Source organism: Tinamus guttatus, unplaced genomic scaffold (assembly GCF_059628265.1).
Source record: "Tinamus guttatus ecotype Peru unplaced genomic scaffold, ASM5962826v1 Tinamus_guttatus_pri_ptg001762l, whole genome shotgun sequence".
Taxonomy (NCBI): domain Eukaryota; kingdom Metazoa; phylum Chordata; class Aves; order Tinamiformes; family Tinamidae; genus Tinamus; species Tinamus guttatus.
Genome location: NW_028290296.1, coordinates 7,046 through 34,593, shown reverse-complemented (window position 1 = coordinate 34,593; position 27,548 = coordinate 7,046). Strand labels below are relative to the sequence as shown.

The 27,548-nt window shown below is 36.4% G+C and overlaps 1 protein-coding gene across 1 annotated transcript; it reads right to left on the bottom strand.

Annotated features, from left to right (window-relative positions):
* Window positions 1–4: 4 nt before the first annotated feature.
* Window positions 5–27,086, bottom strand: LOC148590081 (uncharacterized; the record flags this gene model as incomplete). The annotated part of the gene is made up of 11 exons (XM_088539497.1): window positions 27,077–27,086; window positions 22,551–22,655; window positions 14,853–15,053; window positions 13,863–13,967; window positions 12,971–13,092; window positions 9,023–9,103; window positions 6,949–7,071; window positions 6,194–6,286; window positions 2,224–2,284; window positions 1,597–1,745; window positions 5–106 (listed from the first exon to the last, which is right to left on the bottom strand). Coding segments are annotated over exons 1-11 (1,152 nt in total), but the record flags the coding sequence as incomplete, so codon positions are not given.
* Window positions 27,087–27,548: the final 462 nt, after the last annotated feature.

Below are 27,548 nucleotides of genomic sequence, written 5' to 3'. Positions count from 1 at the left end.
TCTCTCGTTTATCCAAAGATTCTTGTACCTTTTGCAGCATGGCCTGCACTTGACAAAGATATTCTTTTTCCATCAAGCATTCAGGCTTCACCTTTTCATCAGCTACCTAGGAGATAACAACGATATATTTTATATGTATGCCAGAGTTTCGCTCCTTTCATATGAGATTTCCAAGGTTTTAATGAGCAAGATAGAGCAAAAATGAGAAAAGCAGAAGTAATGTTGAAAAACATAAATTCCTACTTGGAATGTAGGCTTGTAATTCAGAGGAGGAGGTTTTTAAAAGATTTTTGAAATAAACTTTATACTATCCAAAATTGTCACGAGGACAATGTTGCTAAATAAGTGGGAGAATTGGAATTTGAAAAATGCTGTGCAAAATGCAGAGTGCAAAAACCCATACTAAAACCATATAAAGTTACAAACTAAAAAATTAATTAATTAATTAAACCCACAATAATTAAAACTAAAAACACAAAGAAATATCTTTTAATTTCATAAAGTAATAGGTACAGCAATAACAAACTAAAATACTTGTGGTTGCTGTCTCTATAGTCTTTAACCTTTTCACACATGGTCTGCTATTTATGAAACGAAACTGAGAAATCAGACTTCTATCATTTCAGTGAAAAGATGTAAGGCTGCTAAAGATGTCAGGCTACTAAGTAGTATAAAAATTAAGACCATAAATTTCTGGATGACAGATTGTACTATTTCTAAGCTGAAGACAAAGTAAGAAAACAAAAACAAGTTTATAGAATTATCTTCTAAATGGAATAACTACAATAAAAACTTCTGTTTGTTGGCATTACAATAATAGATGTAATCACAGAATCACAGAATGGCTGAGATTGGAAGAGACCCTTGGAGATTATCTAGTCCAATCCCCCCTGCACAAGCAGGGAAAGCATTGGTTAGAGGAAGGCTGATAGGAAAAGAAGAAAAAAGGAAAAAAGGAAGAAAGGAAGAAAGGAAGAAAGGAAGAAAGGAAGAAAGAAAGGAAGGAAGAAAGGAAGAAAGGAAGAAAGGAAGAAAGGAAGAAAGGAAGAAAGGAAGAAAGGAAGAAAGGAAGAAAGGAAGAAAGGAAGAAAGAAAGAAAGAAAGAAAGAAAGAAAGAAAGAAAGAAAGAAAGAAAGAAAGAAAGAAAGAAAGAAAGAAAGAAAGAAAGAAAGAAAGAAAGAAAGAAAGAAAGAAAGAAAGAAAGAAAGAAAGAAAGAAAGAAAGAAAGAAAGAAAGAAAGAAAGAAAGAAAGAAAGAAAGAAGGAAAGAAGGAAAGAAAGAAAGAAAGAGAGAAAGAAGAGAAATTAAATAGTCAGAGACAGTATATTCCTGAATAACAGTTTTAGCTAAGTTTTACACAGACAACATTTCTGAGTATAGCATAATAGTATTCACATAACATTCATTACTGTGGTGTTTTAATCACTAATCACTACCATTCCCAAACTACGTATATATTTGCAAAAACACATTCTTTACAATTAGGCTGTTCATTTGTCTATTTTATTTTTTGTTAGTGTGAGTCATTCTGGTTGTCTTTGAAATATCTGGAATATTTCTAAGAACAAACAATTATATTTCCACCTCTATACTCACCTGCTCTACCTCTAATTCTGAAACCACTGACATATCCCCTTTTTCTTTTTCTGTCTTTTCCAATTTCTTCTGAAGAACTTTTATCTGGAAACTCACAAGGTCGTGCACTTTGTCCACATGCAGGCTAATGTTTTGAAGCTCTCCCAAAGCTAAATTGAAAACAATAGAGGGAAAAAAAAAAGGAAGGTATGCACAACTTAAGAATTTTAATATGTAATTGCTAGAATATGCAATTAACCAAAACTTTCTCTGATTTGATTTACAGTCAAATTTGTACATTTATAATTTCTAATAATCAATAATTGCATTTGTTTATTGAAACTCAAAGAATGTCATAGGGACCACGTTTTATCTTCTTTTAAAATTCTAAAGGGAAAGCTACAGGTGCTAAAATAAATTGACTTAAAACCAATGTTGAATGTAATATGCCAGATACTCTAAGGAGTTTGGAGTCATGACGGACATTATCTCCGGCTACAACATTTTTCTAACACTTAAACTTAAAACACAGTGATGTAATGAAAAAAAATATATATATATATATTGACTGCAGCTGATGTGCTCCAAAACCTAAGAAAAACAAACAAGAAAGACCAAGACAGTCTCTGTCTGAAATACCAAACTCACTCAATGCATGCTCGGTGTAAAGATGATCTAGATTTTTTGACAAATTTTCTAGAATCCAAGTCTGCAAGGCAAGAAAAGAAAGCAACAGGATATCATAATTAAAAATTTTCATTATCGCACCTAGAGGAGAATACCTGCAATAATTAACAACTTAGTATTGCAAAGATTGTGCCTAAAATTGCGACAAATTTTGGTGATGCTATAATAGGTTGCTATTAGAAAAGAAGTAAAATAGAGTCTACCCGACTTCACTTTTTTTATTCGATCTTCTTCCAAGACGTGCTGTGATTATATTTTCTATAAGATCTATCCACATCATCAGAGTGAAAAAAAAAAAAGAGAGAGAAAGATTAAAAAATTGCATGCAGCCACTCCTGAAGTAAGACAACAAAAGAGTTTAGACACAGAATGCTAAGTCAGACTGAAAAGAAATCTTGTGTGCTCCAAATCCTGCCTATTATATTCTGTAAAAGAAATAAGGCTTTCTACAAGCCTTAGAACAGAATATGCTGTTCATTTGTCACTCTTCGTAGAGGTTTTTTTGTTTGTTTGTTTGTTTGTTTGTTTTTACATTTCTATGTTACATAACAATTAAGTAAAAGAATTTGTGAAAACTGGGGGGTTTGAGCCCATACCTTCAGGAATTGAGCTTTACTGTGGTAGACATTGTCGAAAAAATCATAAAAAGAAACATTAAATACTGTTGCTATGCAGAATTCAATCAAAAGATGGTGCTACGCCATTAAACACATACTGTTTCCTGAGTCCTAGTCTTTGAAATCTTATGGAAATCTTCATTCATTTTCATAAATGCAAAAGAGAAACTGTCTCCGAGTCCTTTTTCAGTTGTTAGCTAAGATGTCACTCAATCCAATGCCCCCAAATAGTGCAATGACAATCAATTCTCTAAAGTAATGTTGAAGATTTGCAGAGAAAATTACAACAAATTTTTTGAAACTCCAAGGAAGGAAATGCCATAACCTCTCTGGGTAGTCTGTTCCAGATTGCAGTCCTCTGTCATCCCCACAGTAAAGAAATTGAAAACAAAACAATGAGCAAGCAGAAAAAAAAAATAGCCAAAGAGCAGCCCATCCTCTTAAATTCTATTCATAATAAATTAGCACATTTCTTTCTTTGTTTTTTTCCTACCTGAGAAGACATCCATTTCACAGATTTGTGAAATAAAATGCACCTCAGAATTTAAGGAGAAAGCAATTCAGGACAAACGATCATCTGGCAGAACAAATTAACCAAAACTTTTGAGTATACACAATTAAAAAAAAAAAGAATTTTAGAGGTACAAGTGTATAAACAGAACTCAAGTTGTTTAAGTTATTTAAGAGGTAAATTTCAACAGGTGAATTTATACAGGAATACACCCTGGAGTATTTAGAAGGTTGTGCTTTTTCAGTTTACATATACAGCCAGATCTGGCACTGAATTGAACTTTGCAGTGAACAGACCAATGATTTCATGTTAAAGATAAAATAGGTCACTGTTGTGATTTGGAATAATTTAAATAACTTGAAGATACATTTGGGTACAACACCGAGAGTGTGTCAGGCCTATCAGTAGAATCATAGAATCATAGAATGCTTAAGGTTGGAAGGGACCTCTAGAGATCATCTAGTCCAACCCCCCTGCACACACAGGGTCACCTAGAGCACGTGGCACAGGACTGCGTCCAAGCGGGTTTGGAAGATCTCCAGAGAAGGAGACCCCACAACCTCTCTGGGCAACCTGTTCCAGTGTCACCATCACTGTTAAATTTTTTTTCCTTAAGTTCATGTGGAACTTTTGATGCGTCAGTTTGTGGCCATTACCTCTAGCTCTGTGGGTTGCCCCCAGGGAAAAGAGGCCAGCACCATCCTCCTCCTCCTATAAGTACCCTTGAGGTACTTATAGACACTGATCAGATCCCCTCTCAGCCTTCTCTTCTCCAGACTGAACAGGCCCAGCTCCCTCAGCCTCTCCTCATAGGGCAGATGTTCCAGGCCCCTGATCGTCCTTGTGGCCCTGCACTGGACTCTCTCCAGCAGCTCCACATCCCTCTTGTACTGTGGAGCTCAGAACTGGACACAATACTCCAGATGTGGCCTCACCAGGGCTGAGTAGAGGGGCAGGATCACCTCCCTCGACCTGCTGGAGACGCTCTTCTTAATGCAGCCCAGGATCCCATTTGCCTTCTTGGCCACGAGGGCACACTGCTGCCTCATGGTCAACTTGTCGTCCACCACGACACCAGGTCTTCCTCTGCAGAGCTGCCCTCCAGAAGGTTGGTCCTCAGCCCATACTGGTGTCTGGGGTTATTCCTCCCCAGGTGCAGAGCCCTGCACTTGGCCTTGTTGAATTTCATGAGGTTTTTCACCGCCCAGTTGTCCAGTCTGTCCAGGTCCCTCTGGATGGCAGCGCAGCCCTCTGGGGTATCGGCTACTCCTCCCAGTTTTGTATCATCAGCAAACTTGCTGAGGGAGCACTCCGTGCCTTCATCCAGGTCATTGATGAATAAATTGAACAGGACTGGACCAAGGACTGACTCCTGGGGGACCCCGCTACCTACAGGCCTCCAACTAGACCCTGCATCGCTGATCACAACCCTTTGAGTTCTGTCATCCAGCCAGTAAAGAATTATTGGTAATAATCTTAGCAATCTATTCTTTAAAAATATAATGCTTTTTGAACCTTACGCACTGTTGCGCATTATGTAATTGTTGAATAAAACATAGCCTTGTTGTTCTGCTCATTGATGTAAAAATGAAGGTTTACTCTTTTAAACTGTTTGGTTATATTAATGTAGCGAAAAAAGACCCTGGATCTCTGTAAATGAATTAACTGCCTCTAGGATGCAAGCCAGGGATCTGAATCTATTCAGGTCAATTATACCCTCCTCTATCTTTTTAATATAACAATGTTTTTATATTCATATATAAGAAAATGTAACAGAATTGTTAGAATCTTTTGTTATATAAAAATGTATCATTCAATTTGACATAAATATCTTTATTCCCTTCCCCTTCTCCTTTCCTTGTCTCCTCTCCTGCTACCCAGTTCCTTCAATTCTATCATAAAGAGGAACATCTGATAATGTCTCAACAGAAAATAAAGTTTAAGAATTATTAAATGGGCTGAAAATGCAGCTGTAGCACAACTTAGCGAAAATGACGGGGAAGATGGAAATGTTCGTGTTTTTAGCCCACTACTGCATGAACTCATTTTTAACACTTGCTGCTTTCTTTTGGCACTTTTGGTGTGTTTAGTAAATAAAGCTTGAAAATGAGGAGAGACTTCTTGACTGGGTTCGTGGGTCTCCTTCCATGGGGATTCAAAACACATCTGGACCCAGTCTTGGGCAATGTGCAGATGGGTTCAGCAAGATGATCTCCAGTAGTTCTTCCCACAACAACCACTCTGAGATTCTGTGAATATTTAAAACTGAATTGTTGAAAAAAAAAAAAAAAAGTAGCAAGCCCTGAGGAATTTTAGGCATATGTCTCTTTCCTAGCAGTCACCATGAAAGACTAGCTAGGTTAATTGTTTGCATTGCAATGTTGTAATAGTTCAGATTAGGTGAATTTTTTGCTCATTTCTAAAATAAGCCATTGAATCTAAAATGAACAGTATAGTTTAATGCAATTTTTAAGCCATTTAAAGAAAAGGAAATGTGAAATGAGAAGAAAAAATTCACTCATGATTTTTAGCAGAAAAAAAAATAGTGTAAAAAAAGGTGCAGTATTTTCACTGCTGTTTAAAAATCTTAATCAGTCTTAAGAAATGCTTTGAATGTTCTGAAATTAGAAGAAAAGGACCACAGAAGCATGGGCAATTTAGTCCTAGCTGGTTTAGAAATGCATATTTAAAGGCAAATAATGCAGTTCCCAGGTTGCCCTGGTTCTTGGGAACTGCATCAATCAGAAATGGAAGTAATAATGCTGCTTTCCTTCAAAAAGAGAAGCAAACCAGCTTTATGTACCTTTTCTTCTTCCCATTTCTCTGCTTGATGATTTATTTGGCGAAGAAGCTGTTCTTTTTCTTGGCTCAATTCTTTGTTTCTTTCCCTCAGACTCTGAAAGTGGTAGAACATGGTGAAAGGATCAGAAATTCAGTGCCAGGTCTCCATTTTGAAAAAAGAAAAAATATAAAAAGAAAAGGCCATTATATTTTTTCAGTGCCATACATTTTGGATAGACCAGACCTGAGCATCTGGCACAGAAAACAATTGACTGTCTTAAAGCAAATAAATGGATAGTGTTTTTATTCCAAGCAATTAAAGGCTTGAATATGCAAAAAGACTTTTTTCTCCATAGAAAAGTAGGTGCAATGGGATAAACATTTTCACCACAAGCAAGCATTAGAAATCTTAAATATTCAGTAAATCTCTTCACATATTTTTAAATAAAATAATAATAATAATAATAATAAGCTATTTTCAAGTGTGAGAGTATAGAGAGCAAGACAGAACCCTACACTGATTTCTCCTTCGAATACCAGAGAAACCTAAGCTGTGAAGAGTGTCTGAAAATATTTTAAGATATTATTCATCTCTTGAAGAAGGAAAACCATCCCCCTAAAAAACATCCATGTGGTTATGTAGTAATTTCACAAATTTATTGTCGTCATTCAACTATGCTTCCCAAGGAAGAAAAGATGACTTACATAGGCGGCTTCTGCAACCTCTGGAAGTGCCCATGATTCATTTTCCCCTGTAAAGCACTACCTCTTAGGTACCTTAATAATATCATGACAGTACATGCTCCTCTTGCTCACTAGCTTTTGGTAAGCTTCTAACTGGTCTTTCAGACTCCTCATTTTATCACCGTAATGTTTCTTCATGGCAGTTATAGCCTGTTCCTGTATTACAAAAGATTGTGGAGAAAAGTAGATCAAAAGAGGAAAGAAAGATAAAAAGAGTAATTTCCACTAGCACTTGTTTTCCTTACTTTTGCAAGCTTTCCCTGTTAATCACATTAGAAGAGAAGGTTTGTGTCTTCCAGGCTGCAGACTTTGAGCAAGAATTTTTGACAAGTATTTTCTCTCTCATTTTACGAAGAAAATAAAGACCAAGTACTTTCTGGGAGCACAGCAGAGTAAATTCAGTCTAAGCAACATAGCAAAAGTAGCTTTAGAAATAAAGTTCTGCTCAGAAAAGCAAAGCATAGCAAGATAAGATACAAGCAGCACAGAACACAGCTCTGTGTAGCAGGCTCCATTGAAGTAAGACAATAAAATTTATTAGACTTACAAACAGATAAGAAATTTTTTAAAAGTGAATAATTTCAGTGCTTCTAGGAGTGATTCTGATTTCAGATATTCTAATTACTAACACATCAGCCATAATACAAGCAATTCAGTGAAAAATCCCTGGGTTTGTGTTCTTGTCCTGCAGCCATTTTTCTCTGATTGCCCATGTGTCTGTTTTTTCTGTTCTTCCACTTTGCTTTCCCCTTTGTTTAGCTCTATCTATATCCCTATTAATCTACAGAGACATGTGAAAATTTAAGGTGTGACTGTGTGAATGTTAATTTACTAGTGAAGTATGGAATCAGATTTACATAGGTATTGCAACCTTTGTACAGGTGTAATAATTTGAAAATTCAATGAAATCCTGTTCCTCACCCAAGAATAAAAGTAATTGTACGCTACATTCAATGAACTCTCTCCACCTAGAGTTATTTTTTTTTCATTCACTCCCCCTGGCAGCTCCCAAAAACTTTCTGTATCTCTCTCCTGTGTGTGCCCTTTGGATAGAATCAAGTTTATTTGTATGGAAATCTACATCTACAGGAACTTACTACCTGCCTTATTCTGGATTAAAAGAGAAAAATTCCATGGTGAATAAGCACCAAGAGGCAGGGACTTAAGGAAAAGTGGGCCAAGGAAGATGTAGGCAACTTCTGATTTTGGGAGAATTACTGATTAAAGGTGTGCAGAAATGATCCCTTTCACTTCCTTTGAGAAAATGTGCCAGCATGGGGTGATAGTCGCAGGCTGACCCACGAAGATCCTTACTGTAACCTTGGTAGGGCTTATTGACAAGAGGATTCTGCTGCTTTGTAAGAGAATATGTCAGCAAAATGTTGGGTGACTAAGGTGTGTAAATCTGTTGGGGCATGCTGACAGCAGGAAACCGTGTGGATGTCACTTTGTGTGTCAGCCAGCCTGCTGTTTCAGGCTGGAGGCAGCCATCTTATTGGTATTTGAGAAATAACCTGTTATTCCATATAGTATTAGGCTTTAGACATGTTTTCTTCATCATCTTCATTAGGTTCATTAACTTCATTAACCTCACATTAACCTCACACTGAAAGCCAAATTAACCAAATAGTGTATTTATTCACTCCAGATGGAAGAGTAATGGATTCCACATACAAGACAGAGAATTAAAAATGAAATGAAAGTGAAAAAAAAAAGCCTACGACTTTCTAGTGGTCACCACTTCAGCAATGAGGTGGTATATCTGGGAGTTGCCTTTTACAATAAGATTGTTTCTAAGAGGCACAACCTTTGATTAATGTGAATATTTTAGCCCTGGTGTCAGTGTTCAGGTGAACATGACATTTAAAAAGAAAGTTTAATGACAATGAATTTTGGAAAATATTTGGGAATGATGCAAGGAAATAATGTCAAAACATAAGACGAGATTTCATGAAGCTACAAAGTCAAATATACTTAAAGATATATTGATAATATTTTTTGGAGATTTTGAAGGGGTAGTTGCATAAATGAAGTGGATTTTATCCTTTAGAGCTGTTTTGACTAATGGTATAATTTGAGAATGATCCTAATGCTTCAGTGGAATTACCTGATTTTCTTTCCTTATGTTGTCTAATTCTTTGATTATTTTCATGTATTTGGTTTTCATTTGCTGCATATCTTCTACAATCTGAAGAAGATAAAAGAAATCGATCAACTCAGAGCACTAGCAACTAACTTCAATTATAATGCACCACCAAAAAATGATTACAATGTAAATTTCTCAAAATGTTAATGGCAAATAACAGTATAGTAAAACATTTGATCCTAAAAACAAATAAATAGCCAATGAAGAAGGCAGGCCAAAACTCCAGATCTCAACAATTAAATATTCTTCTATATAACTGAATAGGAATTTGCATATTTATTGGCCTGATCCAGATTTCTAATTATAAGATTGTATGTACCTCTACATCTTGCTTATAACAGCAGTAATCTGATCTGAGTACAGAAGACATAACCATTCGAATCACTCTAAAGCTCTTGGGAAAGAGAGGCTTATTATTGGGGCAAAGCGTTAAAGGGTAGAGGACAGAGTAGAAGACAGAATTTAATAGATAATAAATAATGCAACTGCTTACTACAGAATCCATATTTATTTTTATTTTTCATGCTGTTATAAATAATCTGAAAAAATGCAAAATTGACTTAGAAGTTCACCACAAGCATTTTTCATAGCCAATAAAAAGCATATGTACACAGAAAGGACTGATAAGGTGACTTTTTTTTTCTCCCTCTCTTAAAATGAGTCATTAAAGCTTAGAATTGCATCAGAATCTTAGTGATCGAGGTTTATTCATTTTGTTCCTAATCCCCTTCAAAACAGTCACAAAAGGAAAATTCCACTGTCTTCCATCACAGTTCCTGCAGGCCTGTTTTCTTTTGACTTCCTCATCTGTTAGGTGCAATGTCAAATTGCACAAAACTGATACTTGTTGCACTTCAAATCAGAGTAGCAGACTCTATGGAGGAAAAGTACAGCAATAATGAACAGGCTTATGTGCAGGTCATTGCAAGACTTACTTCGTTTCAAGTCTTATGCTTAATATGAAGCAGATTCAGCTAACAGTGAGCAGCTGAGACAAAATTACATTGGCAGAGAAAACACATGAGATTTTTGTGGAGGCTTTTGCATGATTTTAAAACAGCCGTGGTTGGTAACATTGCTGTACAACGATAAATTAAATCTTTGCAGGTATTTGCAAGTCATTAATTTGGGAGTGAAAAATCTCTACAATATGACACTGCTACTGCTCAAATATATGTTAGTAGTAGAAAAAGCAAATTTATATATACTGTTCTATTTACCCCTCAATGGAAATAATATGGCAAAAGTAGAGGATTTTTAAAGAGACACAATGAGAATGTTAACAGAAATCAAAAGCCTGCTATTGGAGGAGGTGATTGAAAAGATTCAGACAGGTTTATCATTTTTATCATGCATAGAACTGTGATCTGCCTTACCTAGATTGCTTAAGATATTTGAACTTGCTCTACTGATAGCTCAGGAGTCTGCACCCTCTACTGCAGAAGGCACCATAGAATTTTTTTTATTGAATAATAAAAGAACAAGAAAACATTTAAATTGTAAGGTTGCAAATTCAGACCATTATGACAAGAATATATCTCTATATATTGCATGATATAAAATAAAATAAATGAGGCCAGAGAATGAACCAAAAAAAAAAAAAAAAGAAAAGTAGTTTTAAAGAAATATAGGCTACTTTCATGGTCAAGCAGCAAATACAAATTTGAGTCAGTTACTGGTAAGAACTGAGAGTTTTTTCCATATCCAAACTGAGAGTTTTTGTATCAGTTACAAGGGATACACAACAAAATACCAGGAACAAGCAAATTAGCAATCTTGTTTCTGATCTTAACTAAATTATCTATTTATATTTTAATGCTTTTATTTCTATGCTAATGTTCAAAATTTAAAAACAGTCTTCCAAATATCAAGAAGAAGCAATAAGACAGAAAAATAAATTCGCATGAAAAAATTCCCTATGGAAATCATAGAATCATAGAATGCTTAAGGTTGGAAGGGACCTCTAGAGGTCATCTAATCCAATCCCCCTCCATATGACTAAAATTAAGTTAAATGTAATGTTAAACACACTGCTGAACATCACACCACTGCACTCGTCAGTTACATTAGAGAGCATCAGTAAATACACAAAGATCAAGTAAGCAGGACTGATGCTAAAACACCATCGCAACAAGCAGTCATCACCATAAGGAACTTTCTAAAGGAAAAGCATACAGTAAAATGACTTTATTTCAGAAAAAAAATGTTAAATTTCTACTGGTCCCCAAAACACAAAAGCCCTGTTTGTTTCAGTTTTGATGACAGTGATCCTTGGAAAGAAAAAAAATGCTGAGGACAGCATGGCCTACTATATTGATGGAACTAAAAGAAATATATCTACTTAATTTCTGAATATGAAAATCAAAGGCATTACAAAAAGATAGGAGGGAAAGAGAAGATCAGCATCCTCACAGACTGATTTATAACATTACTTCTATCACCTTTAGGGTGTCTGCTCTACAGCTTTTTTTTTTTGTAGAGGCACCACAATAATGCCATTTTCAAAGACCCAAAATCCAGAGCCAAGAAGAGTTTCTGGCAGATGTCATGGCTTTTGCTTCATATACACCAAGACAAAGCTGGATATTAGCATTCATATAACAGCTGGCTCTCTTGAGATGCAAGAGGCTCTGGCTTCATTTTATTTATTTATTTTTTTAAATGAATTCAAATCCTGCAAATCAAAAAAGACTAACAACTGATCTGGAATGATTCTGGCCATTATAGTGGCACATTTCCCAGATATTTGTCCAAATTACTCCAAACAGCATTACTTGAATTTCACCCCAGTATTACTTTCATGGAGCTCTGCTTTCTCAGCTAGGCAGATTCTCAGAGGTTCTTACAATATAGGTAGTATTTTCTTCTTACACCATGGGTAATATTTTTTTCATCTGCTTATTTTGAGCCCAAAAGGATCTGTTTTAAAGCTTTACCCAGAGATATAAACACTTATTTTATAAAACATAACTTTGCAGTTTAATACTAGTGAAAGTCCCAAAGCCATAACTTCTGCATTGAAGATTCTCTCAGGGCAGGAAGGAAAAAAAAATAATGATTAACAGATTAACTGCTACAAAATCCTGATACAATTGGTTCTGAAGCAGAGTTTTGCTTTTCTTGGCCTGTTTTTGTAAGAGTCTTTTGGGCATCAGAATGAAAAAAATCAGTAGTTCATACCTAAGTTAGAAAGATCATTTCTACGTTTTTTTGAAGAAGGGCCACCTTAAGCACTACTTTGATCCATCAATTTGGGCAAAAACCAACTCAACATACATGTTACAAGAGGGTGAAAATTATTAAAAGAAAAACAAAACAAAAATCTTAGTCTTAACTTAACTTCCCATTTCCCATAATTTCCACCCTCCTCCAGTAGATTTTTACAGCTCTGCTGGGAGTAAACAAACAGACATCCCGGGATGGATAGCTATTTCTCAAAAAGACTTCAGAATCACTCAGTTATGGGCACGTCTCCTGGAGAGAAATCCCATGGAAATATGCCATCAGAGGAAATAGGAAGTCATAGGAAATATGACATCAGTTATCATCAACCATTAAAATGGAAGATTCTTCTCGCCTTAGTTGTATCTCTACTTACCTGTTAAAACCAGTGAAATCATCTGGCTCACTTCTGTGAACTTTGCACAGGTATAATTGATTAGGAAGTATTAGAGCAGTTTCAAGCTTAGAAAAGAGGCCAGAAGAACAAGAGAGTAAAAATACATGGAATAGGATTCAAAATAACATTATAATGTTGTATGTTTGATGTATAATCGCAATTTTCTTATATATCTATGAGAAAAGACACTTCATTTGATGTATTTTTTGTACATAATTCATTCACTCAGCCTTTCTTTTTTCTTTCTTTTTTCTTTCTTTTTTTTTCTTTCTTTTTTTTTTTTTTTTTACCTTGGTGACATATAATTTAGCTAATTTGTATGGAATATATGGTTCTTCTTTCCTCCAGCACTCCTCTAGCTCAGTCAATTTGTTGTTGTCAGTAGAGCAAAATCCAGATGTATTCGAGTGGTCTATTGAATAATAAAAATACCTTTAACAACTTGAAATAGAGAAAAAAATACACAGAAACTCCAGATGTACTTCTTTTTTTCAAGACAAAAGCAAGTAGAGGTTTGAATCTTTCTATTTGATAACAAAGGAGATACTGATGTTCACAGGGACAGTTTTACCAAGACGGTTTTGGCTTGTGGTAAATTATGGTAAATTTATGTGTTATAGAGCGATTACTTGCCCACAACTACTTACATCAAATAATTACATTTAATTTTGCCACTCAAACTGCATGCAAAAACTTAGATAAAAAAACTTAGAGGATGCATAAGTCTTTTATAGCAATTTAAAATTAGGAATTATAAAGCATCTCTCACAACTATCTTTTGCAAGTGGTTTTGCAAGACCCAGTTTATTTTAGGTCATTGTATCAACTGCCTTTATGAATTTTGATCTATTGCGTTTCTCGCTCATTAAAAATATGTTATTACATTTTGGCAGATCAGCTCTCTTTTGCTGGCCTTATCACCACTTCCTTCAGAATCATATGAAAATTATTCTGAGTATCACAATTAATTATCATAATAACCACAAGACAGGTATGGTTGAAGAGATTGAACTGATCACTGAGAATGGGGACTTGTACAAATCCAAAAACCCTACTGAGAAATTTCAGGAAAGCTTCAGAGTGACAAACAAACAAAAGAAACAAACAAAACCTCCCCATGTAGGTAATGCAGCAAGTGTTCTACAAAATAACAATATTTAATTTCTGCTCTTATCATCATACCTTTTTCTGTATCTCTATCCTCATTCCACCCAATCAGGGAATTCAGAAATGACCACTTGTGTGTATTCATTCCAAGCCTGTGCAGCCAAGAGTCTCTCTGCCCATCTGTTAACAAAATGCAGGTGCTGAAATCAGGGAAAAAACACTGCAATTTTTTGAATTCTCTTGATTCCATAAATTACTCGATTAGAATATGATAGCATGTAGTTATACCAAGCCACCCAATACAAGCACTTACTTCACACATTTCGGTATGAAAGTGGAGCCAGAAGACTGGCTCACAAAAATATTCAAACCACAGCCCCTGTCAGTTTAATACCTTTCAAATTGCGAGCCTGATCAAAGCTCTCCCTTTGCATTATATAACTAGCATGGGAGTATGACTTTTCCTCCCTTAAAATAAACCATATTTTTCTCTTGAAGCTGGTTGTTTTCTGGGTGGGCGTGGGGAGTGGAGGGGGTGGGAGGTGAATCTTGTTTTTTCCATGTCATGATCTTTTATTAACTACTGGCTCCAGTCATTTAATCCTAGCTAGCCTAGTCTATATGCTTCAGACTAGCAGAAAAGATGGACTGAGACATATTGCTGTTTCTCAGTAACTACAACTATATTTTCAGTAGTTTTTTTTAGAGAGTCTGATAGGTTACACACTTTGGTACAGAAATTAAGATTCAGAACATACAAGTTTACGTCTGGTTTTAATGGCATAAGGCTGAGCTTTGGTTTTAATGGGCATAAGGCTGATATGCTTCTCTTGGCCAGGAGGACCAAATCTATTACCCAACTCTTGTTAAATTATGGCAAGGACTTTCCCATATTCAGCTTTATATCCAAACTATTCAACACTGATAATAAGCTATAGACTGTAATGTTTATGCAGTTCTGCAGCATAATCTGCTACAATGAGGTCAAGGAGTACCAGTCTGCTCTTTTCTGGAAAACAAACTATTGCATCATCCTGATCATCCAAGCACAAATTGTCTGCTTACCCCGATTAGATCCCTCCTCAGTCATAACACTTTTAATCACATGTGAAGGATGTTCTGATATCTCATGTGAATAATCAATAACACTGCCTGGTAGAGGAACAAATGAGTGAACGGTGGTCTGTGATTTAGGTTCAGCAACACACCTTCCTGCATCTTCAGGGACTTGGGAGATTGAAGGCAAAACTGTTTGCACCCATGCTTCTAGGAAAAAAAAAAAAAGTAATAATTGATAATAAAATACCAGGACTCTTCCTGCTTGAATAAATCCATGGACACAGCACAAGCAGATCACATCCAGAACTCAGAAGTCATTTAGGTGTAGAATGTAGGAGACTGCTTATGTCTGGCAAAAGGATATTATTGCTATAAATAAGCCATTTCATCAGTTTTTGCATGGATCTACTTGGGTAGACATTGTTCTTTCTAAGGATGAATGGTCTTCATCTTCTTCTGGACTAGAAAGGACTGCCAGTGTGCACCTGGCAATATTCTTGTTTTTTTAGAAATCTGCTTTTTAAAGTACTTCTAGCTTCATTTCCCAGAAACAAACTCGTAAGCAACTGAATTATCTTACTTGCCTGCATGCCTTCCTTTCCAGAATGGAATCTGTTGGGGCAGTTGTACCACTCCAAACTACAGCACATGAGAGCCGAGCATGCTAAAAATATTTCCTATCTTGCAAAACACTTCTCTGATTGCTATGTTACAGCAAACCTCTGGCTTCCTTGTACCCTCTAAGGACTGCAGCTCTCTACACAGAAAGTGCGGCTTAAACTCAGATTCAACTCAGGTCTGCACAACAGGCTCTAATATCAGCAGGCTCCTAATTTGCTTTTTAATGTTTTATCGTAGTAAATATTTACTTCCCCCCCCCCCCCCCCCCCCCCCGCCTCTCTTTTCTGTAATCTCTGCTTTTTCTTCTTATTGTGCTAATGGTAGAAGTGAGGGCCTTCTGAGATGTGATCATAGTCTATCACTGTAGGCCAGAATTCCTAGAGAGAAAACTTCAGTCACTTGGGGCATGATTACAAGATTTCACTACCTCCCCTCAACACACTCAGGTCAGCAGTGAACTTCTTCCGCCACTGCTGTTCTTTTTCCTTAATTACGCTCTCAGTTCTAGAAAATCATGAGGGCAAATTTCCACCAATAATGAAAAGGGGGCAGCCTTTTCTGTGTTCTGTTAGAGATTACTTTGTCTGGTAATTTGGGGCCAACAAAAAGCTCATTATAACTGTATAGTGTTTCTATGTAATAAAAGCGATAAGAATATCCAAACTATAACAAGGGTCAGACTGTTTTCACTGCTCCTTCCCTTCCACTATTACCACAGTCTAGAAGATTTTTTATGTCTCCTCAGTCTGTTTGCCCAGCAGCACTTGCCAAGCAGACAATGGACGAATACCTCCAATGTAAAATGTAGGTGATATTAGATCTCAGTCTTACTGAATCTGGAAGCATAATATTGTTTCTTACTTAAAAATATGTATAAAAATCATTTAAACTTGTCTACGCAATAAAAAAGTTGAAGCATAAGAGCTTTGTCCGAAACACAGACTTACATAAGCTGTAGTGTTATCTGAGTAGGACGGTTTCATGAAGGTTAAATGCAAATGCAGTGTTGTTTACTAGTACTGTGCTCAAGTGAAAGAAAGAAGCAGCAGAAACACTGAGGAAAGAGAAAGATGCAGCATTAGTGGAATACCTGTAAATAAGTTTTAAGGTCAGAATAAAGGTGAGAGCAAGCTGAGTACAGCATTTACCATTAAGAGCTTTGCATCTGCAAAGAGAAAGCTATTTGATTCCAACTGTGATCAAAATGCAAACAAGACTTTTTCATACTCCTTTTTAATAAAAAGGGTTACGTTATACAATATTAAGATCTATCATCAGTTTCACTTCTGTACCCTAAACAACAATAATTTAGAAGGTGAGAACTGAACATAGTCAGATTTGATAAGCTCTCATTCTTGCAATCAGGCTGCTACCAGTTTTGAAGATAAAAGTCTGCTTTGCTTTATGGCTGGGCTAACCAGCCTGCAATCTAAGGTGAGTAATTCAAAGGAAAGTTTATCTCATGATCAGAATTAGGTCTGAATGAAAGTACTCTCGCAGCTCAAGACGGGATATGGCACACGGCTTTCAGACTGTAAGATCACATGGAGTGATCTGTGCCTTCCTTGCTACCTGCAAAGAGACTCAGCTTTTCACATACAAATATTAAATAATAGCTGTATATTTACAAAAATATACAGTGCTAGTGACAGTGGGTTATCTTCCAACCTTCCTTTTGTAGGTAGGGAAGTCCATCAAGGGCTTCTGCAAAAAAATAACCATGCTTAATCTTGTAGAGTAGTTTACTAGTGGTTTAACAGTGGATACCTCTAAAGAACAACCAAAAAATACTTGATTCACCTATTTAGTAACAGTAGACATAATAATCAACAGTAAAATATTGGAAGTAATTTGAAGCTTTACTTAGCTTAATTCCTTGGTGTGCAACTTGAATAGATTTGTTTTCTATTTAAAAGGATAGTTTTCATTTCACCCTTACTCCCAGCAGAAAATCTCAATGTATTGTTTCTTTTTAGATGTAGGTGCCCGATAGCATTGTTTCTGTTTCTAAGAGTATTTTGCGACTTAACAGGAGGTAACAATTTTAGATGAAAGTTTTGATTTTCATGTAGAGCTCTAGTTCCTCTGTCATTGCAGAAACTTTCTATATATCCTCAAGGAAATGTAGCATGCAGCACTATATGGGGCTCCTTCCTCCTGGGTATTAACTGGTGCTTGTCCTCTGCATACATAGAACTGCTCACTGCTTGATGGGGAAAGTGAAAGCTCCTCACATTAGCAATTCTGAGGCTGAAAAGCAAAGATTCAGCTTGTGCAGACTTCACAGAAATAAATACCATGTAAATATATTAATTGTCAGAAAAAAGATTACTTATCTTTTCCTGTTTCATAAAAACAAAACAGAACTGATGATTAAGAAAGGTATGAGCATATGTTCATAGTTACGCATACCGATTTACTTTTCTAGTTCCCTTTTTGCAAAGGGATGAGGGAGGAGTGCTAGCCTGCATCTCTGCAAGGAGGAAACCAAACTGATTTCCCATGAAACTTCGGTCTTCTGTGCGGCCCTGGGGACAGGGCTGCCATGCATCTCGCAGGGACGCTGCCCGGCTGTGCCTGAACCTGTTGTGCTTCATTCTACCGTTTTACACAGGCAGGAGAGCATCTGAGCACCAACTCTGGAATGGGAGGAGGTCTTTCATCAGTTATCAATGCGCAAGTTATCAGTGCACAACCAGTTATGACAGTAAGGAAAAGGAGCAACAACAACTACATCCCCAATTGCAACAGGTCAGGGATCTGGGCTGCAGGCGATGCCGAGGAACCAGGTTGATCTAAAAGGAAACCTTATTTTATATTCAGATCTGATTCCTAAGAAGGATAGAATTTGTTTTTAATTTTTAATTAAAAGTCATAATTTAAAATAAGAGAACTCAGTCTTTGCATGCTCATTTTAGAGCTAAGCCATTCCCCACTAATATTTTGAGTGGGAAAAGAACTGTTTGACAATTCACAATATGCATCAGATGTAGCTACCACTGAAAATGGCTGCTTCCCTTTCATATGGTACTTCTGTGCTGTTTCATGAGGTCTGTCTTGCAGCTTTATCATGTCACATGATTCTCCATTTAGATACTTTTTTTTTCTTTTTCAATCCTTAGTATTGCAGCAACAAAAATTGCTCCACAGAAGGAAGTCATTTTCTTTTTGTAGGAGAGGGTAGTCGCAATTTTAAATGAAGGACAGGAATACAAGTTCTTCTTATAATGCATAGTAATGCTTAAAACAGGTAAACAGCTGAAAGAGGATCATCATTTCTGGAGATGAAATTCCAAAGTCTCATAGCTTTTATTTTTCCTTTCTTGGTGCCAGGGAAGTTATTATTTAAAAAATCAAGTCACCAAAGTATGCCAATATAGAAAAGGATTATATTACCATATCACTATTTTATCATCATCATCACCATTTAAAGAAATGTTTTCCTGGCGAGGGAAAAATATTTGCATATTTGAATGTGCATTTTTAAGTGATCTAAACAAAGTAAAACAGAAAAAAAATTCTGCATTGCATTATCAATTTCCTTCTTCCTCATAACAAATCCCTCTTGAAAGCAGAGAAGAGAAAAGAAGAAACAGATGTGCCATTTGTTTGTTGTTATATAAAAAGAATTTTTCAGAGGATCTCAGAGACAAGGCAAATGGTCTCTCACTTGTTTTTTCTAGCAAACATGAAATATTTCTTATGTTTTGACTCCTTAGTAGTAATTTACTTAAAAGGTATAAACTCTTCTATTTACAGGTATAAACTCTTCTATTCTACTTAAATATTCCATCAGAAGGAAAAGATAACTTCATGACAAGTTAGATGACCTTGTTTGTGATAGAAACTAAAGGAATATCGTCTTTTCATGCAGAATTTCAAGCATTAGAGCTACATTTTTTTGCTACAAAATTTGTCATGCATGTGCACATCACATTTATTTTCTTTTATTGCAAGACCAAGATTTTAAACACAGCAATGATCTGTATTTTGGAGAGGGAGTATTTTGCCTTTTCTGGCAACCAATTGATTTTGTGAGATGGCAAAAGTCTTGATTTTGCAGTCTGCAAAGCCAGTCGAATAGCTCAGTTTTTCCTGACACTGGAAGTGATGTCAAACTTTCGCTGACTTTAATGCGAATGTTATCAGCCCAATCAGTATCCTACAGCAGTGTAGCATAAATAGAAAGTTATTTGCTCAGATTGATCTGATGATTTGCAGTTATGATTGGAGGGAAGACAAATGGCTCTGTAAGGAAAATAACATATTTCCAGAAAAGGCTAATTTCTATTAAATCTGGTTATTTTATCAAGTTCTATTTTTCTTTTCTTTCCTTAGAAAGAATTCAATATAGCTTGATCAAAAAGTCAAGATGGAATGATTAATATGATTTTATTTGTCCATATTAGCATAATCTTAAAGATAAAACAGTTATTTTTGAGAAATAAAAATCATCATCATTACCAACTAACTGAAATACTTCTGAGTGTTTTTTTGCATTTTCATCTGTTTCATTTATCAGAAAGTTCTAACCAGGAAAAAGTAGTCTGTGCAAAAACTCTCATTCTCCAAGCAATTTCCACTGTTTGTTGAAACGTGCTCTGTCTTTAAAGACTTGAAGACTAGAAGTGGACGGGACTGCAGTCTTTACATTCACCAGCAGGTTTACCAATGAGTTTGTAGAAATGGATTAAGAAAAAAAGGCTCTCCTCCTTTAGAGGCTACCACTTCTAATATAAAAACCTGCAAAGCAATCTGCTCAAAATGGTATTTCCCAGAGGATCTTAATGGCTGTGGGGATTTCACAGTGGGGTTTAGGCCCTGTGGAATGGAAGTCACATGCCCAGAAGTGCTGCATGCCGACTTTACCACGGAAAGAGGCTTTGTTAATAAAAGCATACACACATGGGTTAGGATAGTGTGTACAAAGATAGGAAAGCGCGCAGTTTCCTTGAGGCATGAGTAGTTGTAATTCCAGGCAAAATGCACCCAGGTGGGCCTCATGTGCTTGCAAATGATGTTTATCTTTTTGTATTTTTAATGATCACAAGCAATGGCAAGCTGCACATCATCTGGCATGGCCTCCCACAGTAAACGTCTGAGGAACAGCCAGGAGAACATGCCTCAGGCCAGTTGATGTCTTGCATTATTGAACTGTGCTTCATACAAACTCACAGACAGGTCTGTGCCGCAGGCGCTAAGGAAACTGGCTAAGGGCCCATACAGACTGCCTGAGCAGCACGGCATGGAAACTTTTAAACTCCTCAATTTTCTGCAGTGCAAAAAGGAGTGCCACAAGCCTGTGCTGTCCTAAGTGCGTGCTAATCCACAGAAGAATAACTTGCGATTCAACTTCCTTATCTTCAGCGGAGCAACATAAGTGCTTGCCTTAACTCTTTGAGTACCACATATTTTGCAGTCAATATCTCTCTGGTGCCAACCTGAATTTCCACTCTAGGTCCATATTGAAGACTCTTCTGTCTATAATGTCCCACTATCCCCATAATATTTTTTTGACATTTTTGATTTTAATAAGGTAACATGCTCCTTGGAAAGCTTCCAGTAAAATATTTGGCAGAAGATTCTACTACTTTCTACTTTCACATTTTTTCTTCCTTATTTCATTGTAGATCAGCTACCAGAAGGAATCAGAATAGCAAGACTCATAGCTCCAGCAACAGAATGCAATGGTATCTCAATGGAGAAAAACTCACAAGTAAAATAGTAGCAAAAAAAAAAATCTTCTTTTGTGCCTGATTTTGGATCACGAGAGCTTTTTACTTACATATCATAAATAATTTCAAGTTTAGCAGTAAATATCCTGAATAAATTCAATCTTCATTGAATTCAACAGGAGTTGAATTAACTCAGCTCCCTCCTAGCATCTAATCTCTCACATTTTTATGCAGTTGCTTTGTTAAATTTGTGGTTATCACTTCAGTTCTGAAATGCACTAACCATAAAGCAAAGAGGATCATATTTTGAAATGGTCAGTTCTGAAAGATAGGGTCTCAGCTTCAGACCTATAGAAAACCTTTGCTTCCCTCTTCCACCTTTGGAAGAGATGAAGCAATGCACGTAAGAGTTGCTGTTTCCCTAATAATGTGTATTTGGGTTTGATCTCATGGAGAAAAAGAAAAGAAGTCCCATGGAAATTTCTCATTACCTGTTTTCAACACTGTAGCATGACTCTTCAACAGAAATGCAGTATCTTCCTCCTTAACCTAATTTCATCCCTAACAGATCAGTCACTTCTGAAATCACTGAATCGCTGAAAGGCAGGGGAAGTTATTACCAATGTTCACACAGATGCCAGGTATGTTCATGTTTTTCTTCAATACTACCTCAGGACCCACCTACATTGCAGCAATTAGAGCACGTGGGTATCCAGGCTTAGTCACTGCAAAATCTCCTGTTCCATCCAGCACCGTAACTTCCCACCAGAGCAGCAGGGTGACTGATAACATGTAATGGTGAGCCCATAGGGCACACGGACTGTGATGGGGCACTCAACCAACCCAGAGCTGCTGCAGAACAAGCTAACACGCTGAGTAGGGAGACAACAATATGTTACCTCATTAGTCTTTCCACCTCAAGGATGCCTGGTCTATCACAAATGCCAGATGTCAGTCTGTGTAGCCCCAGGGTCATATCTGAAACTAGCAATTAGTATGACAAAGCTGTGTTCTGCTCTTCCAAATGCTAATTTCTGCTTCCCTATCCCACGCAAATTGACATATGAAGAGAAAGTGGTTGAGCGAGGACCCCTCAGCTTATAACCGGGAAGAATAGATTAGCTAGACGAGATTCAGAAAATCATAAATGTGCTCAGTCACACATCTTCAGCATGGGATGAGAGACCCCAAACCCACAATCCCATCTGTGTGGCCTGCCAGACGTTTCCAACAGATGTCTCTCCGGCACGTGTGCTGTACTTGCGATTATAGTAAATACACCAGATCTGCAATTAAACATGCTAGTAAAAACAAAAAAACAAATCTCTATTATAATGGAAACATATTCTTTTGATAATTTCTAACCATTTGGTGAGTGTCAGTGTTTCCAAATGACAGTTAACATCACCTGTTTTATTTTGGCTTTTAGCAACAGGAGAAACAGAATTCCTCTTCTTCCTGATCCAGGATCGTGATGATAGGGGGATATTTTCTTCAGCAGTGAAATATTGTTCTGAACAAATGCTAAAAAAAGCCACAACAACAACAACAAAAAAGAAACAGAAAAACAACCTCACAAACCTGCATATTCTGAAAAAAAAAAAATTCTTATTCAAGTTGTTACTGGAGGTTTTTTTTTCCGTTTTGTTTTTTGTTTTTGTTCTTGTTTTGTTTTCCTTTAAAGATAATGTGTTCATTTAATATGCATACAGTACATTTATATAACATGCATGTAGTACAAATATCAAGGCATCTAGGAATATATCAGAGAGATCATCATGCTGTCCTACACATCACATATTAGAATGAGCATAGCAACTCTATATTATTTCAATCATTTTTTTAAAAGAAAATCTCCACTTAGACTTAAATCAGTCATTTGATTCTGACAGAGTATAATTACCATCTGCAAAGTCAACAAAAAGAAAAAATCATTGTTGCAATCTCAGGCACAGTGTTCATATTCTTGGGCTGCTTTTTAATATATTGCCCCTACTGTTTAGCCTGGAGTTTAGAATGTTTTACATATGGTCTTATAAGCCATGGAATTAATTCAATACTTTACAGATAAAAAAAACAGCACTGCAGAAATTATGAGGCATTAGTGACTGAGAGTTATCTTACTGATTGCCCCTCCAGAGGCTCCCTGCACCTAGGATACTGCATGTTAAAATTTTATTTTATACATATATATACACATATACATTATTTTAATGTCAATAATAATCCGAAATCCCAATCTAAACTACAGGAAAACAGCCAAAACCATCTTACATTAAGAAAGTCAGATGGACTTTCTTTGACATCAGGGTACTTTCACAGACACTTAAGACCAGCACCTTATGGAGATATTACAGGTTTTGAAAATTATCAAATTTACAATTCATTCAAATTGTAATTAATGCAAGTATTTTACAGGTCTGGAAACTGTTGAAGATCTAAATGAGCAATACATTTGTATTTACGTGTCTGTTTCCTGTTGGTACTACTAAATATTATACTTATTGTATGTTAAAACACAAAACACTGATTTTCATCAAAATGCCAATATTTCAAAGGGATTTTTAGCTTCCAAAGCACCTTCTCAAATCTAGCCAGGGCAGGAATTTGCTGAAGTTTCTGATTTATGGGATGTAGTTGGGCTAAATTAACCTAGAGTTCAGTCTGGGCCTCCCCCGAATTTTACCTACTTTTTTTGTAATCATTAGAAAAGTTTCCTGGTTTGACAAAGAAGGTATATATAGACACACACATATATATACATATCTATACATACGATATATATAACATATATACACAAAATCTATAAAGGACATATTTTTCTGATAACATTGTATAGAGCTTTTAGAGGTCTATCCATTTCAGGGATGGACATTTGCTTTTGAATATTATCCATAATATAGGTGCACATGCAAGGCTTCCTCATGAATACATCAAGAAGTTTCTTGGAGAAGGACAGGGAGAGGATGTTCAGGGTCACTTTTAAATATGGCTCAAAAGAAGAGACATAGAGAGAAGGCAACACTGTTCCTTTGACTTGGACAGATGGACAATCTGTTTTCCTCTTTTTGCTTGAAAAACATGGTGTTTCAAACAAGGTGTGAAACTTGATGCAGATGAAAATCAGCAGAGGCGTCTTGGTGGCTCCTGAAATCCTCTGAACAAGCGGGTGCTGAACATCAAGATCATATTGTTTTTCCTTGTCAAGTACAAAGAACTTTCTATTGCTCATCATGATCGCACTTCAACTAGTCATGTGCAGGAATGTAGTTGCATAATTCAGCATAATTTGATGGCTGGAAGGGAGTGTTTAGGGTCTCTACCCTTGTCTCTGGTCTGAAGACTTCTGTCTGACTGCTCTGGATTGACTAGGCTACTATCCTATTACCTCTGTATTGATGGTCTTGCACACTAGTCTGGTCCTCACTTCAAACTGAACATTGCACCAAACGAATAGCAGCTTGCTCTGTGGTACTTATTCCTGAAGTAACAGCAAATATACCAGGAGTTATAGTGCAGTTACAGGCAAGCCATTTTTTATGTAATGAATTCCATCTTGGTGTTGTTGCAGGTTCATGTGTCACTGGGTTTTCATTTTCAAAGAAGGGTATCTCTTATAACCACATCTCATCTCTTGAAAGTAATTTAACAATAAATTTCTGACAGTATTTTACATGTAGTAATTTGTTTGTATTATCACTAACTACTCCACAGGTTAATTTGGATAAAAATACATTATGCAAAATGTTTTGCAGAAAGCCCTCATCTTTTCTACTTACCTTCTCTAGTCAAACCACATTTCTTTCCCTATCATTCTCAAGTTACACTGCCTTAAGGAACAGCCTTGCCCAATGGCATTGCCTAACAGAGTTGACAATCAACTGTGCTGTTGAACTTGTTAATCTTAGCTTTCAGTTTATTGTGTGAGAAAAGGGCACACAAATAGGTCAACTGACTTGTCCTTTTAAAACTAAAATCCTTTAATTATCCTATAAAATATATTGTCATAAGGAAAAGAAGATATAGAGGTGGAAAATGAATAAATTGTGGATTTGGAACAAAACATCAGCAGTTAATACTACAGTTTATCTCCCATGACAACTTTCATCACAGATAACAGGTTTTATTTTTATTTTTTTTCATTTTTTGTTTGTTTTTATTGATGGGTATTTTATGGGTATTTGATGGGACATTTATGGGTATTTTCCTCTTGGGAATCAAAGTGAAGGAATATATTTCAAGCTATAAGCAGCAGTTACTGGAGCAAAGGTGAGAATCTAGTGTTAGCTTTCCCTGGAAATTGATAAACTATTGTAAATTTATCTGCAGACCTATCTATTTCATTCTGATCAGTTATAATTAATGTTTCAGCATTCTCAGACTTTGTGTGTTTATTAGTTAATTGCCTGATAATTCAAACAGAGCACAATGCCTCAAAAACAGAGTGCTATTCATCTTTAAATCAGACATGTCAATATTTCTAAATCTTTAGTGAAGCATGCGGCTTAAGCATAGTGCTTGAGAATGTTTGATTTCATACTTAAGAGAAAAAAAAATATGGATAGGAAGGATCCAAATATATTCATTAATACTATGTCAAAACTGACTGTTCCCTCGTGCATTATGGACCAGAACTGCTGGTTATACAGAAAAAGACACAAATTTTCCTTCTCCTTCCTCACTCAGGTATTTAGCAGCCTCCTTTCTAAAGGTGGGGCAAGGCAGTCTTGCTGTTATTATAGGTTTGCACAGCCATACATTTATTCTTCAGTTTCACACCCCTGAAAAGCACTCCCAGAATCTGGCCTTATATTCATTTATAGTAAAGGGAAGGAAGGAAGGAAGGAAGGAAGGAAGGAAGGAAGGAAGGAAGGAAGGAAGGAAGGAAGGAAGGAAGGAAGGAAGGAAGGAAGGAAGGAAGGAAGGAAGGAAGGAAGGAAGGAAGGAAGGAAGGAAGGAAGGAAGGAAGGAAGGAAGGAAGGAAGGAAGGAAGGAAGGAAGGAAGGAAGGAAGGAAGGAAGGAAGGAAGGAAGGAAGGAAGGAAGGAAGGAAGGAAGGAAGGAAGGAAGGAAGGAAGGGAGGGAGGGAGGGAGGGAGGGAGGGAGGGAGGAAGGAAGGAAGGAAGGAAGGAAGGAAGGAAGGAAGGAAGGAAGGAAGGAAGGAAGGAAGGAAGGAAGGAAGGAAGGAAGGAAGGAAGGAAGGAAGGAAGGAAGGGAGAGAAAGAAAGGATTACTACAGCAGATTCTGTTTTTAAATTTTAAAGGCTTGAAATAGCTTAGTGACCTGAAATACGGCCACAGAGGACGTACATCAAAAAAAAAAAAAAAAAAAAATCCCAAAGTCCCCAAAGTCACTAGTCGTGGAACACTTAGGATAGTATCTTCTAAGAGCTGTGTAAAATCAAAAAGATCTCAAGGGTACAGGTGGTATTTAATGTGAATTGTACTGTGTCACACTATTCTGTATGATAAAATTAGAATAATATATATTCTAAAAAAAAAAAAAAGAAAATCTACTAGGAGATTAATAATTTTTTAAAAGAATTGTCAATGGACTTTTTGATTTGAGAGGTGGAAACTCAATCCGTTTTTTCTAAAAATTCACAAAATACTCGTAAATCAAGGATTGGCTTTACTTAGGAGAATTTCAATTATGTTACCATCCCAATTTTTTCTGAAGACTTGCACAAACTTCCAAACTAGATAGGAGAATTCCAACATACATATTCCTAGGTTAGCAAAAAGCTTTTCAAAAATTATTCGGTGTATTCAAAACTATACTTATCCACCTGTTTAAACATATTTGCTCCATATCTTTTCCAAACTCACACTGTTAATTTGCTTGGCTCCACCCTTTCACTCCCAATAATTGTACTACAACATAACACAAACACTTTGGGCATTTTAGAATACTCATTATACTCTAAAAAGTTACCTTCATCCATTGAAATTGGTCTGTTTTTCAGGGACGCTGTTTTCCACAGAGGTAAGAATTAAAGCCTGCTATTTTCTGTCAGCCTCCCACACTGTGTGTATAAATATTTATCTTTAAAAATGCAAGAGCTTTGCTAGGCAACAAGATACCTGTAGAAAGTAAAATGGGAGATAAGGATCACATTTCTTCTTCTACAGTTTCCTACGGCCGGCAACTCCTGGTTTGTAAGGAAACTAAATTTTATTGCATGAAATTCAAAGTTGTGGAAGACTTAGCTAAGACTGAAAAGAGCCATACGCTATATACCTGAAGGCATACACACTCACAAGTTACAAGTGTTCTGCTAAAATATTTACAATGTCTGCACTTCCTTGTTTCAGCTGAAAAAATGTAATATCTGATCCCCTTGCTGCATTTCCAGTAGTGTTGAAACTAGTAAAGATCTAAGAGGTGTTTCATGCAATTTCAACCT